Source organism: Equus quagga, chromosome 7 (assembly GCF_021613505.1).
Source record: "Equus quagga isolate Etosha38 chromosome 7, UCLA_HA_Equagga_1.0, whole genome shotgun sequence".
Lineage (NCBI taxonomy): Eukaryota > Metazoa > Chordata > Mammalia > Perissodactyla > Equidae > Equus > Equus quagga.
In genome coordinates this window covers 55,027,346-55,043,182 of record NC_060273.1, presented here as the reverse complement: position 1 = coordinate 55,043,182, position 15,837 = coordinate 55,027,346, and the positions used below count along the sequence as shown (strand labels likewise).

The 15,837-nt window shown below is 44.0% G+C and overlaps 1 protein-coding gene across 7 annotated transcripts in view; it reads left to right on the top strand.

Moving 5' to 3' along the window:
• The window catches only part of TENM2 (teneurin transmembrane protein 2), a 1,159,540-nt gene that overhangs the window by 990,209 nt on the left and 153,494 nt on the right, over nt 1–15,837 (top strand). For all 7 annotated transcript variants that reach the window (XM_046666360.1, XM_046666359.1, XM_046666362.1 and 4 more), the window contains 2 exons: nt 6,309–6,504; nt 12,759–12,860. In XM_046666360.1, the coding sequence (XP_046522316.1) occupies nt 6,309–6,504; nt 12,759–12,860 (298 nt within the window). The remainder of the gene's footprint in view (nt 1–6,308; nt 6,505–12,758; nt 12,861–15,837) is intronic.

Below are 15,837 nucleotides of genomic sequence, written 5' to 3'. Positions count from 1 at the left end.
GTAGGAACTGAGCAGGGAGTCCTGGAAAAGCTAAGGAGAGCCAGCCCCTCCCCGGGGCACAGCGTTGCCGCGGTCATCCTTTCCTTCAGCATTCAGCCCCTCTGAAGGAGAGAAAAGAAATTGAGCTGAGCTTTAATGAGGAATCAGCCAGCTGCACTTTGTCACGGGCCTGGCTGGAGGCAGAAAGAGATGAACAGGCCCCTACGAGTGACCCACCGCTGCCAGTCGTCACCAGATGTGACCAGAGACCCCGTGGTAATGTGGCTTCAAACAGCCCTTGCTCACACCTGCTGCTTCCCTGCAGTCCTACCAACCGCTGAGCGTGCCCTGCCATCTGAGGTGGAATCAGCATCAGAAACAGGGAGGCCAGGGATGCTGCCAGTGTGGAGCAAGGGAGTGGCAGGCCGTTTGTGGGAGATGTCAGCGTTTACTGCTTTTCCTGTCCACGTCAACCCTCAATGGGCAGACATTCCAAATAGCAATAAAGTTATTTTTGCCCCTTTCCCAGGGTCCTGGACCCAGTAATAACATCTTCCTGAAGGGCAAAGAGTCTGTCTTTAATCTCGCCCTCTTTGGCAGGTGTGTATCTGCGTGGCTTCCAGAAGCATCTCTCAGCAGCACGCTCCCTGCTTGTGGACACTTTCCCGCCTGGGAAAGTGCCGGGCCATGCTCAATGGTCCAGCCTCATCTGCTCTCTCTTCCAGCTCCTCTGGAAACCCACTAAGTTATCTTAATTACCATTCCTCCTTGGTCTCTGCCAAGAAGTGAGGGAGATTTATAATTGGATCAGTCAGATATTTGCTGTGGTTTATTTCTTTGCCTCTCGAGTGCTCGTAAAAGTTGCATTTTCATGCCACTTTTGGGTATGACTGATGACGCAGAGGCACAGCCCTCACATTGCATGCCAACATGGGTTGTTTTTCAAAGGCCAAGGAAAAAGAGAGGACTGGGGGTGGGGGTGTTTATTTAGGGTTATTGCGCTATCATCCTCTGGGTGGCTTATTGCCGAGTCAAGAGAGACGAGCTGCCTTGAGAGACAGACTTCCTCCCGCAGCCGGCCCGTGCACACACATCCCCCCGTTGGGATTTGGACGTGCGCCTCTTAATCCTCTTCCAGGGCTTCTGCAGATCTATTAGATAGAATGTGCTATGCAGCAACCTTCTTAGTCAACCAAGCACGCTGAGGTCCCCCGAGCATCACTGCATCCAGGATTGATCATGATGGGGCCCTGGAACAGAGAAGACGGATGTCCCTGGTACTGAGCCTGAATTATCAATCCCCAGTGCTGGGGCATGAAAAAGAAACTCTGGCCAGGGCCTCAGCTTTTGGAAAATGGCCTCCTTCTAGTGTCAGCCAGGCTGCCAAGCAAGCTGGCCAGACTGCAGTCTAGGAATCCTAGAGAGTGGAGGCTCTCCTGAACCAGATGGCCTCCGTGCAAACCAGCTTCCTCCTGAGCTCCTGCTCTCCCTGCCCTGGAAGGCAGTCTCTGTGTTTGGCTGGGTTTATACACCTTGTGTTTCTAGCTTCCCACCCTTCTCCAAGTGATGGCAGCTGTGAATGATGCTACGTGATGATACTCGGTATATGGTGACCTATGAGTAAGGTAACCATATAGTCCATATGAGAGCACTTCTGAGAGTGAAAGGAGGAAGGTGAGGTGTAAACTCAGACTCTCCTGGGCAGACTTGGATAAAAAGACACTCTACACATAATGGGTTGGAACTTGGCCCAGTGGAAAATATGCTGGAACTTATTATGATCTTGAACTGGGAAGGAGGAGAAGCATGAAGCCAAGAAAGCTCTGAAAGCTATGCTGAAGTAACAAATAAGTCCCAACATTTCAATGGCTTAGTTTAATAAGTGTTTACTGTTTGCTCGTGTCAAGTTTCAGGCTTTCCTCCAAGTGCTAATTCTAGGATCCAGGCCATTCCAATCTTGCGGCTCCACCATCTTGGGCTTTAAGGGTACTCTGGCACCCTCCAGAGGCAGATAAGAATGGAGAGAGGGCAAGTAGGAGATTGCAAAGGACGTTTTATGGCAGGGTCTAGAAGTGGAGCACATTCCACAGCTTATGTTCTAGTGACTGGAACACCGTCACATGCTCCCACCTAGTGGCAAGTGGGCTGGAAAGGAGCAAGACCCCAGTGTAGACAATGGCTAACAGTGTCTACCACGGCAGTCAGTAAGGAGCAGTGTCAAAGGAGGAAGGGAAGGAAGACAAGAGAAGGAGCAAAGAAAGTCCAAAGGAGGAAAGCACGCATCGTACATCATCCCACTGAGAATTGGGAAGGTGAGGTCATAATGGCCTAATAATGTCGGCTTTCAAATCTTGATGCTATATGTGAGTGCTATAACATCTTGGGCCTTGGCGTCCTATCATATGGGTGTTCTGCACTGGGTGGTGCAAGATTCAAGCTTGCCGACTGTGACTCTACCCCTTTCTCTCCTACCCAAGAAACCACATGAGAAGACAGGGGGGTGAAAGTGATGATTATTAGAGACAAAACCTTGACTATATTCCAACTCAGATTCTCTTTAGTGGAATTCGTTTGCAAATGTAGTATTTCATTCATTTGATATTTAACAAATACTTATTAATCAGACTCTGCTCCAGGTGAATTAGATGTGGCAGTGAGTTGTGATCACGATAGCAGAAATTTGAGGCTTGCTCACCATATGCAAAGTACTTACTATTCTGGGCACTGAACATGAATTGACTCATTTAATCCTTACAACAATGTTTTGATATAGATACTATTATTGTCCCCATTTTAACGATAAGGAGACTGAGGCACAGAGATTGTAATAGCTTGTGCAAGTGTCACGGCATGTGAGCAGCAGAGCTAGGATGCTAACTCAGGCAGGCCAGCTCTGAAGTCTTCCCTCTTAAGCGCTCTACCATGCGGGCGAAATCCCTGCCTTCCTGAGGTTTACTTTCGTCTGAGTAGACTGACAATATACGTAAAAACGAATTCTATCATTTCAGGGGTGATAAGTGCTTTGAAAAACATAAAGATCAATAAAGGGGTACAGTATTGAGACACTGCGGACACCATATCATCTCACCCGGACATGTCCCAACGCCCTATTTGAGAGCGCCTGGCCCACAGCTTCATCCCTAAATGAAAACTGCCTTTCATGCTTCCGTGGAGGAGCTCTGAGGAGCCAGCCAAAATAGACGTCCTCTCTCTCCTCTGACAAATGCCTTCTCCCACAGTAATTTGATTGGTTGAAGAGCGAGCACGGCTGCTAGTCCTCAGCCATTTGTGTGCCCCTTGGCTGGTCAGCCAGTGCAGCAAGAGATGACGGATACCCAAATTAATAATGAGCAATGGCCCGACACAAGTAATCACTTTCCCCAAACTTTCCCTCATGGGGGTGATATCCTGGACCCCAAATGAAGTATATTCTTCTCACCTCGGCACCAAGGAAGTTACACGCATCCCTCTGGCTGACAGCAATTTGTAGACGTGGGTCTTGGTAGTTGGACATTTACAAGGTTGCTAAAGAACAAATGCTTTGGTTTCAAAGGTCGCCAAAAGCAGCATCGGTTTGTCATATCGCTTCAAATCATCTATTTTGTCCCATAAAGACAGCTATGACCAATGGGATATAGAGTAGAAGGAAGATAAATACAAATACTCGTTTCCTGAGAGATGGGGGAAATTTCCACTCTGTAAGCAATGACCAGCTGCCATCCCCCAGATGTAAAAACCAGAACCACGCTCTTCTCTTCTTTGATCATTATGATTTGCAAGTAAGTGACTCAGCATCACGAGATACTTAATACAATGGTTGTTATCTTCCAGGCTCTGCCCGAAGCATTATGTCACGTCAGCCTTATAACATCCCTGAAAGTTGCGAGTTATTATTCCCTAGAATGCAAACCAGGAAGAGGCTAAAAGTAGATGCCTCCAACTTCAAACACTAGCAAATGGCACAATCAGAGTTCAAACCCAGGTTTGTCTGACAGCAAAGCCCTTGCACTGAAGATTATAGACTCTTTGGTTTTCAACTATTACATTTCAGATGGGAAAAACTGGGAATTCTGGTGATGGAGAAGTCACATTAGTAGATTCCTGGAGTTTCATTCTGTGAAGTTTGTGAAAAGGATTAGAGTTGTCCATAATCTATAAAAACCTTTTTATGGAGGAGAAAGTGGTGAAAGAGAGCGTATTCCCACAGTGCTGGTTTTAGGCTGCTCAAGGCCTCCACTCGGAATTTCTCTGGGAGTCACAGTGCAGATGACGTTGCCCTGCCGTGATCTGAAAGAGTTCACAAGCTTAGTCCATTTCTACCAAGGTCTGACCGATTTTCTTGTGGACGAATAAGAAACACTGGGGTCCTCTTTGCCTTTTCCTTCAGCCTCTCTGTCCAGCCCATGGTCAAGCAGTGTCCTCTGTTCCTTAAAAATGTTCCTCTGAAGTTGTCTCCTCTTCCCATTCACTATCCTAAGGTGACTATTCCTTGTCACCTCATGCTTGGGTTTCTGCAATCACTTCCTAACTGGTCTTCTTGCTTCTTTTCATTTTCCCCTTTAGAATACCTCTTATCCTGCCTACAAATGAATTCCTCAAAACATTGCTATCATCACATCAGTCACTGCTCACGAGTCTTCAGTGGCTCCCACTTGCCCACCACAGAATTTCACCATTCTCTATGACAGGCCTCTGTTGGGTCAACTTGCTCTCCCCATCCCCCACATCCTGGTAGCCTTTGCTGTCCACTCCCTCTCTCATGGATTGCTTCCAGTTCTGAACCTGGTTTCCATTGAAATAGGGTTTAATTTAAAAAAAAAAAAAAGATTGGCACCTGAGCTAACATTTGTTGCCTATCTTTTTTTTCTTCTTCTTCTTCTCCCCAAAGCCCCCGAGTATTCACTTGTATACTTTAGTTGTAGGTCCCTCTTTTTGTGCTATGTGGGACGCCACCTCAGCATGGCCCAATGAGTGGTGCCATGTCCGCTCCCAGGATCTGAACCAGTGAAACCGTGGGCTGCCAAAGTCGAGCACGTAAACCTAACCAATCAGCCACAGGGCCTGCCCCAGGGTTTAATATTTAATTGTCGGTTTGTCGGAGGCCAGGCACTGTGAGGACATGGACATTGCAGCTGAACAGACCTAGGTTCAAATTTTGGCTTGGCCATTTAGTTACTGTGTGACTTTTGAGAAGTTGCTTGACTTCTCTGAGCTTCAGTTTTTTTATCTGTAAAATAAGATACAAATAGTAGCTATTTTGCAGGGTTTTTGCAAGAATTGAATGAAATTATAATGATGGTGATGATGACGACAGCTAGCTTGTATTTTATATTTGCTCTGTGCCAGACACTGTTCTAAATATTATCTTATTCCTCACAGCGACCTATAACATAAGTACTATTATTTTCAGTTTTGCAGATGGGGAAACTGAGGCACCAGCAGGTGAAGCTAGTAAGTGCCAGATTCTCTTCCAGGTAGTCTGGTTCCAGGCCCTCATTCTTAACTACTCTGCTGTACCACCTTCCTTTAGTAAATGATCAATAAATGGAGCTGATGGGGCCGGCCGGGTGGTGCAGTGGTTAAGTGCGCATGTTCCACTTCAGCAGCACGAGGTTCGCTGGTTCGGATCCCAGGTGCAGACATGGCACCGCTTGGCAAGCCATGCTGTGGCAGGCGTCCCCCATATAATGTAGAGGAAGATGGGCATGGATGTTAGCTCAGGGCCAGTCTTCCTCAGCAAAAAGAGGAGGATTGCCAGCAGTTAGCTCAGGGCTAATCTTCCTCAAAAAAAAAAAAAAATTAAAAAAAAAAATGGAGCTCATAACTTAGGTCCAAAAGTCCTTATGTGAAACTCTTGGGGAGCCAGATGTGTTTTTGAATTCAGAATTTTGAGAGTTATAAAAAGGTTATATTTGGCATATGCTATATATTACAAAACACCCCAGTGGGGCCTGGAGCGATAACCCATCTTTCTCTCTCTCTTTCTATCTTTGTCTCTCTCTCTCTCTCTCTCACACACACACACACACACACACAAAGAAGAAGCAGCAGAAGAAAACATAATAGTTTGTGTTTTAAAGCTTTTTAGATTTCAAACTGCAGAAGAGAGATTGTGGCCTATAGTAATAAAACTATTGGCAATAATTATAAGCATAATAGATGGTGACTGTTGGTACAACTTTTGTGACTCTTGTTTTACAGGATGAACTCACAGTAACATGTACTCAAAAGTATTTCTCAGTTAACTAATGAGGTGGCAGGAAAAGGTGCTAGCCATGGACCAGGTCTGTACCCTGTTTCACACGGGGCGCTCTCTCTTCTTTTCCTAGTATGACTTCATGGAGCGTCTGGATGGGAAGGAGAAGTGGAGTGTGGTTGAGTCACCCAGGGAACGCCGGAGCATACAGACCCTGGTTCAAAACGAAGCCGTGTTTGTGCAGTATCTGGACGTGGGCCTGTGGCACCTGGCCTTCTACAATGATGGCAAAGACAAAGAGATGGTTTCCTTCAACACTGTTGTCTTAGGTAGGTACGGGATCTTGGAGGTAATACGCCGTGAAGGGAAGGATGGACACGTTCTGGGCTTCTCTGCAGAAGGCACACCTTCCAAGGTAGTTTCTACCATGTAGGAGAACAAACCAGAATCCTTAATTTAGGCCTCATAGTATCAACCCCCTAAAACTAGTCTTGGTTAAAATACAAATGCTGCTTAAATCATGAAAGGGCCACTTTGAGTTGCAAGGACTCAGTTGTGGTGAAGAGCTCGGGTCAGAGCCCCTGGCTCAAGGTCTGGCCACGCAACCTGTGTCACTCATTGGACTTTGTAAGCCTCAGTCTCCTATAGAAACTGAGAACTAACTAGTGAAATGGAACGAACTAGTTCCCACTTCACAGGGCTATTGTGAGGTTTAAATAAAATAAAGTATGTAAATCTCTAAACACACAGTAGAGCCAGAAAATACTGACTATTCACCTCAGCTCAGAATTTCTCTTAAAAATCAAGGAAAGCTCAAAATAAAAAGTTAAAAAAAAAAAAACCCTTAAAATTAAATCAGGCAAAAGATATAGACATAAGAAAAAAAAATCGTATCTTTGTTCCCAAGTAGGTGAATCTCAAAATGTTTTAATTAAGCACTTGTCATTTTTGGCATGTTTTTAGCCCTGCTTTTTATTAGCTATCATGGGAAAAGCTAAGATTTTATCCAAAATTTATTCTCATATATACATGCCATTTCCTGAAAGAGGTCTTCAGCTTAAGAAGATTTCATGAAGTTTTCTAAAGCAAACCCTAAGAATTTTAACAGTCAAATAAAAGCTACAGATATTTTCATTAAATTTGTTTTGTCATTAGGTTTTAATCTTCTCACTGATGATAACTGATCCTGGGTAAAACATCTGTGAATCAGGGCAGATTGTTAGATCCATCTCTCAGAGGAATAAACTGAGGTTCAGAAAACCGAGTTCTTCAAGGTCCCAGGACATGGAAATGGCGGCAATGTCTTGGGCTACTGGGCTTTGCCTGTTCCCTTTCTGCAACAGCATCTTGTCCCAACAGCATGTAGTTGCGGATCTCAAGGTTCACTGGAGAAGCCAAGATAAGATGGTTTCATGAGGAAAGGCCTGGTGAAGCCAAGATTAAAGTCCAGCTTTTCTTTCCCAAGCTAACTGGGAAAGTCACTGACTTTCCTGAGCCTCAGTTTCATTTGTGGAAAGGTAGTGCCAAGTCCTTGAAGGAAAGGATGATGTGACTTCCCGAATGGAACACATCTGGAATGGAACTGGTAGTCACTAAACGAAGACCGGTGATTTTTAAGAGCACATCTTGTACAGCTGTTTTTCTATTGACTGCATTTTAAGAACTTCCCTGTTGGCCTCGTGGATTTCTCTGAGGGGTTGGTTCCCTGATTCTTGAAAGATCTATTTAAGCCAACCTGAAATTCAAGTGGTGGTTCTTCATGGTGGCCACAACTTTAGAGTGGTACAAAATCAGATAGGATTTGGTATTGACATAGGATTGAAATTAATCCTTATTCCCTCTGCTAAGGAAAGATTGGCCCTATCAGGGCCAGCCAAATCCTCTAAAGCAGGGGCTGGCACACTAGAGCCCATGAGCTGGGTCTGGCCCTCTGCCTGTTTTTATAAATAAAGCTTTATTGGAGCACAGCCATGTTCATCTGTTGGCATATTGTCTATGGCAGCTAAAACGACACAGTTGAGTAGTTGCGACAGAGACAGTTTGTCCAACAAAGCCTAAATATTTACTGTCTGGCCCTTTACAGAAAAAGTTTGCCAACCCTTGCTCTAAACTCTCGTCATAAACTTTGTATAATGAAAGGCACTAGGAAAGTCTTCCACGGTTAGGAAAATTTCCAGGATTGGGTTATACACCAGGGGGGAAAAAAAGTAAAAGGATAAAAACTAGCTCACAAAAGGAAGAAACTAGCAACACATTTGGAACTAGTTTGAGATGTTGAGATAAAAAATGATCTTTAGATTAAGAACATAGTGAGAAATTATATCCTTTTTGTCACCTTGTGTTTAAACTGAAAAGGCTTCATGCATACCTAACAGTATAGACCCCACACAGTAACTGGCTTATTTGGAGTCTACAAGGACTCAGTGAAGTGGTTAATAACAAAAACCCTAACAACTCCCCATTTATAGAGTTGACCATGTGCCAGCTTGGATTCAGCCCTCTGTGGGGACTAGCTCAGTCAACCCATTCAACAGTCACATGAGCTGCGTGCTGCCAATATTCTGTTTTCTGGTTGAAGATGCCAAGACTGAGAGAAGTTCAACAACTTGCCGAAGGTCATGCACAGCTAGGAAGATGTGGAGTCAGGATTCAAACTCTCCAGAGTTGAACCACTGGATTGCTTTGGATTCCAGCCAAATGAGTTCCTTTTCCCCTGCACAGTGAGTTTTCTGGGGGCCACATTGTCTAATAATGGCTTCTGCCCTCCAGCTCCTTTATCCACATTGACACAGACATGGTAGCAAGATGCCCCTCCCCCAGGCCATTACCCTCACTTGCCTGTCAGAGCTGGGAATAGCAATTCTCCCCGGAGGATTTCTCTTGTCTGGTCTGTAACTCAGAGAGGAAGTCAAAGGTAATCGGCCTAATAGTTGGGCAGACATCTTGATAGAGCAATGATAGTAATTGGCCTGAAATGCAAGGAAAAGAACAGTGTTTTATTTGGTTCAGAGGTTCTCCCACACATATCTATTATCAGAACATTCTCCATCAAGAGCAGCCATGAGTGCCGAAAGGCCCTGTGATGCGAAACAGAAGGAAAAATGTGAGACGGATGTCAACCAGCGATCACACTAAATGCACCTTTGACTCAGGGAAGTCTTCTGATGTGTTTAGGAGAGAAGCAGCCTGCTTGCAGAAGTGAGCTTCATCTCAGGGGACCACAGAGCGGCATTCTTGAAGCACATGCAAATTTAGTGGAGGCCAGCCTCTGTGTGTGTAAAAATCCCATTTCCTGGGCTTACTCTCATGGCCTGCCATTGTTTCCTCAAGAAAACTTAAACCACATTGACTAAAAGGAAAGCTGGTAATATTGCAACAGCAATATTTCATCGAGTGTTGGAAAAAGACTGAAAAGGGTGGGCTTCTTTTATATTTCAGCAGTACCGCATAATTTTTCCCCTCAGAAACTGCAGGAATCCTTCAAATGTAAGACCTCGGCAAAATTAACTGAAAAATACTCTTCATTACAGTTTTTGCTTGTTTGGAATTCTCCTACCCTCCTGCATACGCAGGCATACACACGTGCGCACACAAACACACACTTCAACATCTTTTTACCAGGGACCTACAGTGTGCCGAGGATTGAGATTACCTGGTGGATGATTGAGATCTGGTCTCTTCCCCACAGAACTTGGTGAGACAAGGCAGATATGTAAAGAGGCAATTATAGGAGTTAGGGGAACACAGAGGAAGGGTACAAAACCCACGTGGAGTGGAGTGAGGAAAGAATGATTCGGAGCTAAATATTTTCTAAACAGAGAGTTACAGATGAATACCTCAGCTAAAGGGTCAGGGAGGCCTTCCAGGCCAGCAAAGAGTCTGTGCAAAGAGACCTCAGTCCTTTTGCATGGAATTCTGATGGCAAAGAGCTCCCTCAACCTTCTCTGCTTTATCTCTGAAGATGTTCCCTTTGAGAACAGGGATTTTTGACCTCAGTGATGTCAGTTTCTACCAAACCATCCCCAGACCCAGATGCTCAGTGAGAAACAATCTCAATCTCCACCTTGCTGTAGAAGTGACTTCTTAAAATGGAAGCTAAATAATGCTGTTTCTACCTTTAAAACTTTTCATTTGTTCCCATTGGTCCCAGAATAAAATCCAACCCATCCACATGGCCTACAGGGCCCCGGATGCTCTGTCCCCCTGCCTGGATCTTGCCAAACTCATTTTATATCACTTTTTTTTGTTTTTCTGCTCCCCTCCAGCCGCATTAGATTCACTTCTGTCCTTTTGCACCTCAGGGCCTTTGCATAAGCTATATCTCCTGCCTGGAATACTCTTCTCCTAGCTTTTCACTTGCCTGTTCCAGCTTACCCTTAAATGCCACCTGCATGGAATAGAGAACCCATCCCTGGCCATCCTCCCTAAGTGGCTTCCTCCTGTTATTCCCTATCACAGTACTCTGTTCTTTTCAAAGCACTTATCACAATTTTTACTTGTTTTATTTGTTTGATGATTTGGGGGGGTGGTGCTGTATCCTCTATGACAGTCAAAGTTCTATGAGGGCAGAGACTGTCTCTCTTATTCACCATTGTATCTCCAGTGTCTTTTACCATGTCTTGTATAATAGGTGCTCAATTAATAACGTGAACCATATGTCAAGAACCATGACTGGTCTGAGATCTCACCCTAATTATAAGCTAACACATTAGCCTGCCACAGTTACATAGATGTTAGCAGAAGACGTGAAACTCCTGGGTCAGAGACAAGGGACTTTATTACTCAGAGCCATGCAATACCCAGAGCATCAGCATGTGTGCCAGTTCCCCAGGCCCCACTTCCCACAGGGCAGGGTGAACAGGGCCAGGTGATGCCCACACAAGCAGTGTGTTGCGTTACAGGAGAGAAACCCTCAGTTCCTGTGCCTGAGTCTCAGAGAATGGGCAGTGAGTCTGCCCGTGCTTTGCTCTAGAGGGAGACGTTATCTTTCTTATGCTAGATAGTTAGTAAATCCGCCCTTTGCTCTGGAGACTGACATTATCTCTGTCTCCAAAGGCTGTTCACTGTACTCATAACCTTGAGAAGGTAGTTCAGAACTAAGGCAGCTGGTGCTTCTGCTTATAAGACACTTGGAAACATGAGAGACCCATGGAGAATTGTCTCCCAACACCGTGTGAAAGTGCTGATTTTTGACCTGCAAAGGCTGCTACTTCATAGGATTCAACCTCATGCTTTTTGAATTAATGAATGATGATGAATAGATGAAACAAATTGATAGCCACTTGGATGCGTCTCAGCCCACCTTTATAGAGCCAACCTCACGGAGTTTCTTCCTGAAGTGTTAATTGTTAGACATTAAAGAAACTGGCTGGATGGACTCTGTAGTCTTTTACCTGATTTTGAAGAGGCAAATCCACTCACTGAGTTCTCCTCAGAATGCCAGAAACCAACTGGTTCTGGGAGAAGAGAGCTGAGAAGTGAAATGCTGTAGAAAGAAAGCGCTGTGCATGGTTTGCGTTTTCAGTCCAGAGTGGGAGTAAATGGGAAATTTGGTTTCAAGGGGAAACCTCCTTTACCACTCTCAGTGACCCCAATAGGAACAATTGGACTTTATAATCTTTCACGCAACATCACCAAGTCAATGGCCCCAACTCCCCAAGGGTTGTGTAAAGGTCACATTTTGGACATAGTGACTTGTATTTTTCTTTTCATCATCTTAGTAATTTGGAACTTGAAAGTCTAAATGTGTTTATTTTAATTTAAGGCAAAAATAAGGATAATAATAATTTTAAAAGAATATATCTGTGCCTGTGTAGGCCCAAATCAACATGAAAATGTTCCCAAATCCCTTTGAAGGTATTATTTGAGAGCACACATAGAAAGGTAAATCATGAAATAAGATGGCTATGCCGGTTCAAACAAATGGGAGCTAATTGATTTTCGGGAAAAATAAGATCCACAAAAGCTAGGCATAAAAGGACTTTTGTATAACCCAAAACCTACTACTTAATGAATCCCAAATCATGTCTAAATGGATCAGTCTTATGTATTTGGATTTTTTTCCCTTAAAGCAGGGAATTTTTGTACTCTACAAACCTGAGATCAGGAACAACTGCTGTCATTTGGAGAATCACCCTCTATACCTGAAGCTAAAAGCTGATATCTTACATGACAAACCAAATCTCAGAGTGACAGGATGCTTTTGGTGGGGGGGAAACTCACAGTGTTTAAAAACTTGTCAACATTCGAACATGGAAATTTTTAGTTTTTAAATCCAGATAAGTAGTTTCTTTTGAAAAAGCAGAAGTTGCAGCAACACTAGCCCTGCATTCCTGCCCAGGTTAATCAAATGGAGAGCAGTGGTTACTTCCATGCATTGTCTAAGTTGCCCTACTCCCCACCACTCCCTATTCTCTTCCTTCACTCACTTATGCCCCTTATAAGCCCCATGTAGGCATTTGAGGTCACTACCACCAGTCTTTAAAAACAGTTATTTTTTTTAGAAAAAATGGATGGCTGATTATTAAATTGTTTCTCCAAAAGGCAGAGGAAAAGGTGGTTGCTAAATTTTTCTCTTTTTCAGATTCAGTGCAGGACTGTCCACGTAACTGCCATGGGAATGGCGAATGTGTGTCCGGGCTGTGTCACTGCTTCCCAGGATTTCTAGGAGCGGACTGTGCTAAAGGTATTTGCCACTGCTTCTCTGCAATGGTTGAAAACAGAAAACAGGCTTCTCAGAGGGGCTGAGACAGGGGGCCCCAAAACAGCCTGCACAAAGATTCCGCTGGGACGTCTTGTGAGCCCAGGCATGCGGCAAGGCCTAGCCTTTCGGCAAAGGGGGGGCTTTGATATATGACAATTGGCCAATATACCTATAGGAGTAGGGCAGTTATGCTTGGCACCGAGGTGTGCTGAGAAGAAAGATTTGCTAAAAATGAGATGGTTGGATTTCCTGTAAAAGCAGAAGTGAATTACCATCACTCCTTTCTTATAATCATTAACTTCTATGTAATGGAAGATTAAGCATCTCAGGGTTAGTAAATTCCATTCATTCTGGCCAGCTATGCTCTTAATCTAGGAAGCGCTATTTATCTTGGTGGAATCGGTTTTAAATTGTATTATTAATTTATCTACGCTGCTTTGCACAGAATGGCGGGGGCCCTGGGATTCTTGGGGGAAAGGTAATATGAGAAAGAAAATGACTCTCACAAGAACAGCGGATTTAGGGGCTGCATATTTAGCTTGTAGGAAACCTTGAACATGACCTTCAAGTCGCGCTGTCAGAGGCAAGTGTAGCGGAGAGCAGAGCTTCTCACACTTTTTAGACACGGTGCATGCTGACACACACATGTGTATTCTAGATAAATACGACTACAAAATTGAAATAAAGCTTTCACAAAAAAACACTTATCTTTACTCCATGTATCTTTTCTATTCTATTCTATTGCATTTTTTTAAAATACTGGAGGTTTTTTTGTTTTTTCTTTTTTGATTAAGAGTAGCCGTGAGCTAACATCTGCCAATCCTCCTCTTTTTTTGCTGAGGAAGACTGGCCCTGAGCTAACTTCCGTGTCCATCTTCCTCTACTTTATATGTGCGATGCCTACCGTAGCATGGCTTGCTAAGCAGTGCCATGTCCGCACCTGGGATCTGAACTGGCAAACCCCGGGCCGCCAAAGCAGAACGTGTGCACTTAACCACTGCGCCACTGGGCCAGCCCCTTAAAATACTGGTTTTAACTTACTACACTGATTCTCCACCACCAGTAGGTCTGAAAAACAGTGACGGAGAGGTTACAAGCCCTTGCTCAGGCATCAGGCACTCCTGGGTTCCAATCCCACCTCTGCCATTGAGTATCTCTGTGACCTTGAGCAAGTGGTGCAACATTTCTGAATCTTGGTTTCCTCCTCTGGAAAAGTGGGCAGTTCCTCATAAGTTCGTTGTTCGGATGGTATGAGATTACACATCCAAGGCTCTTAGCAGAACACGTTATTAGCCCTCAAAGGGGTTATTTTTACCATTCTTATTTCTGTATATCATATTTATGTATATATTTATATAATCTTCTCATTATTTTTCTGTGATCTTCATTAAAAGACCATCCTGCCTTGACATTCTGACAAGCAATTTTTAATAAAACTACTGTGTGAATGCTAAAGAGTGCCATTCCTTTTTCGCACCCTTACCACAATTGCTGGAAAAATAGTATTTCGGATATTCACAATATTTCAAAAATTTGCGATTCCCATCCTTCTGAACACTGACTGATTAGCGAATGGGACTTTTTTGTACTTGAAGTTCTGGATCTGGTCGCACACGCCTGAGACAAAATCCTAAACGGCACTACCCACAGACATATCATCTATCACACAATAACATGAAAGGTTTGGTAAACTTGAAGCCCCCAGGCAATTCCCTTGGCTATTTTTCGGCCTTAGTACACTCTGCCCAATGGCATTTGGACACATCCCCAAGTAGACAGTGGAGCCTGGAGCTCCTACCAGCTAGCACTTTGCTCAGGCTCCAAGAGCCCCGATGGAGGAGAGTGGGTGACACAATGCATCCCCTTGCCGAGTGCTTTTCCTAGCAAGGGCTTTAAAGGAGGGAAAACCTCAATATCGTTTGAATGGCTTCTCTTGCGTAATCTAATTTTCCTGGGAGTGAAGGCATTAATGAGAGGAAGGACAAAATAGTCCTTTTATATGTGGCTGCAAATGGGCTGAACACTCAGCTGCACAGCCTGTGAGCTGTAAATGTGTATTAACACTGACACACAGCGATGTATTATTAATCCTAAAAACCATGTGTGCTCTGGCTGCACATCCAGTTACTGGCCTTTCAGCCCTAAGTACCCTGGCCATTTAAGAACTCTTCGCTCTAAATCCATTTGCAGATGAGCGTCCATTCTGCATTATGGATCTGTAATGGGGTGTGCATTTAGCTGCTTAAAAGGACTCTCGGTGTGTGTTTTGCATTCACCACCTGTGCTGTGGCTGGGCACACACTCCAAGTGTGCATTAGCCATGGTGTCTAATTGATCCCTACGAAACAAATATCGAGTGGCTGTTAAGAGTAGTTACTCCTGCAGACTCAGGAGCTCCTGCAATCGGCCTTTGAACTTGCTGTATATTTTAATTTAGCTATTGATGCATACAGTGGACAGAATTGAAGCATTTAAAGAATAAAATTGCTTTCTCCATTTATTCTTGACAAAATTGGCTTAAGAGTGGTAGGAGCCAGCTTCTCCCTCTCAGCCCTAAAGATGTTTCTTCCTTAATATTTTCGAAGTGGACACAGTTTAAACTACTTCGTTAATAACACTTTCTCCTTATTCCAAATCTCCCTTTCCCAAAGTTTGCTCTTTCGGGTACCATTTTTATGATTTTTGCCAAATTCATGGACCATCAGTGTTATTATTTACTTAACATATTTAAGTCAACTCACTATGTTTACATAGATGAATTTATTTTGAAAGGAACAATGTCAAAATCAAAAATTAGAAAAGAGAAAAGAAGAACCCATTGCAATGAGTAGGGAATATTAATATCACCTTTAACCCTATTGAGAGTAACATTTTCCCTGCAATGAGCATTTAAGCCAGCTCAGCTTCTCACACGCTCATTTCGCATCAAGAATCCCAAAAGTGGACATGAGCACGTGTA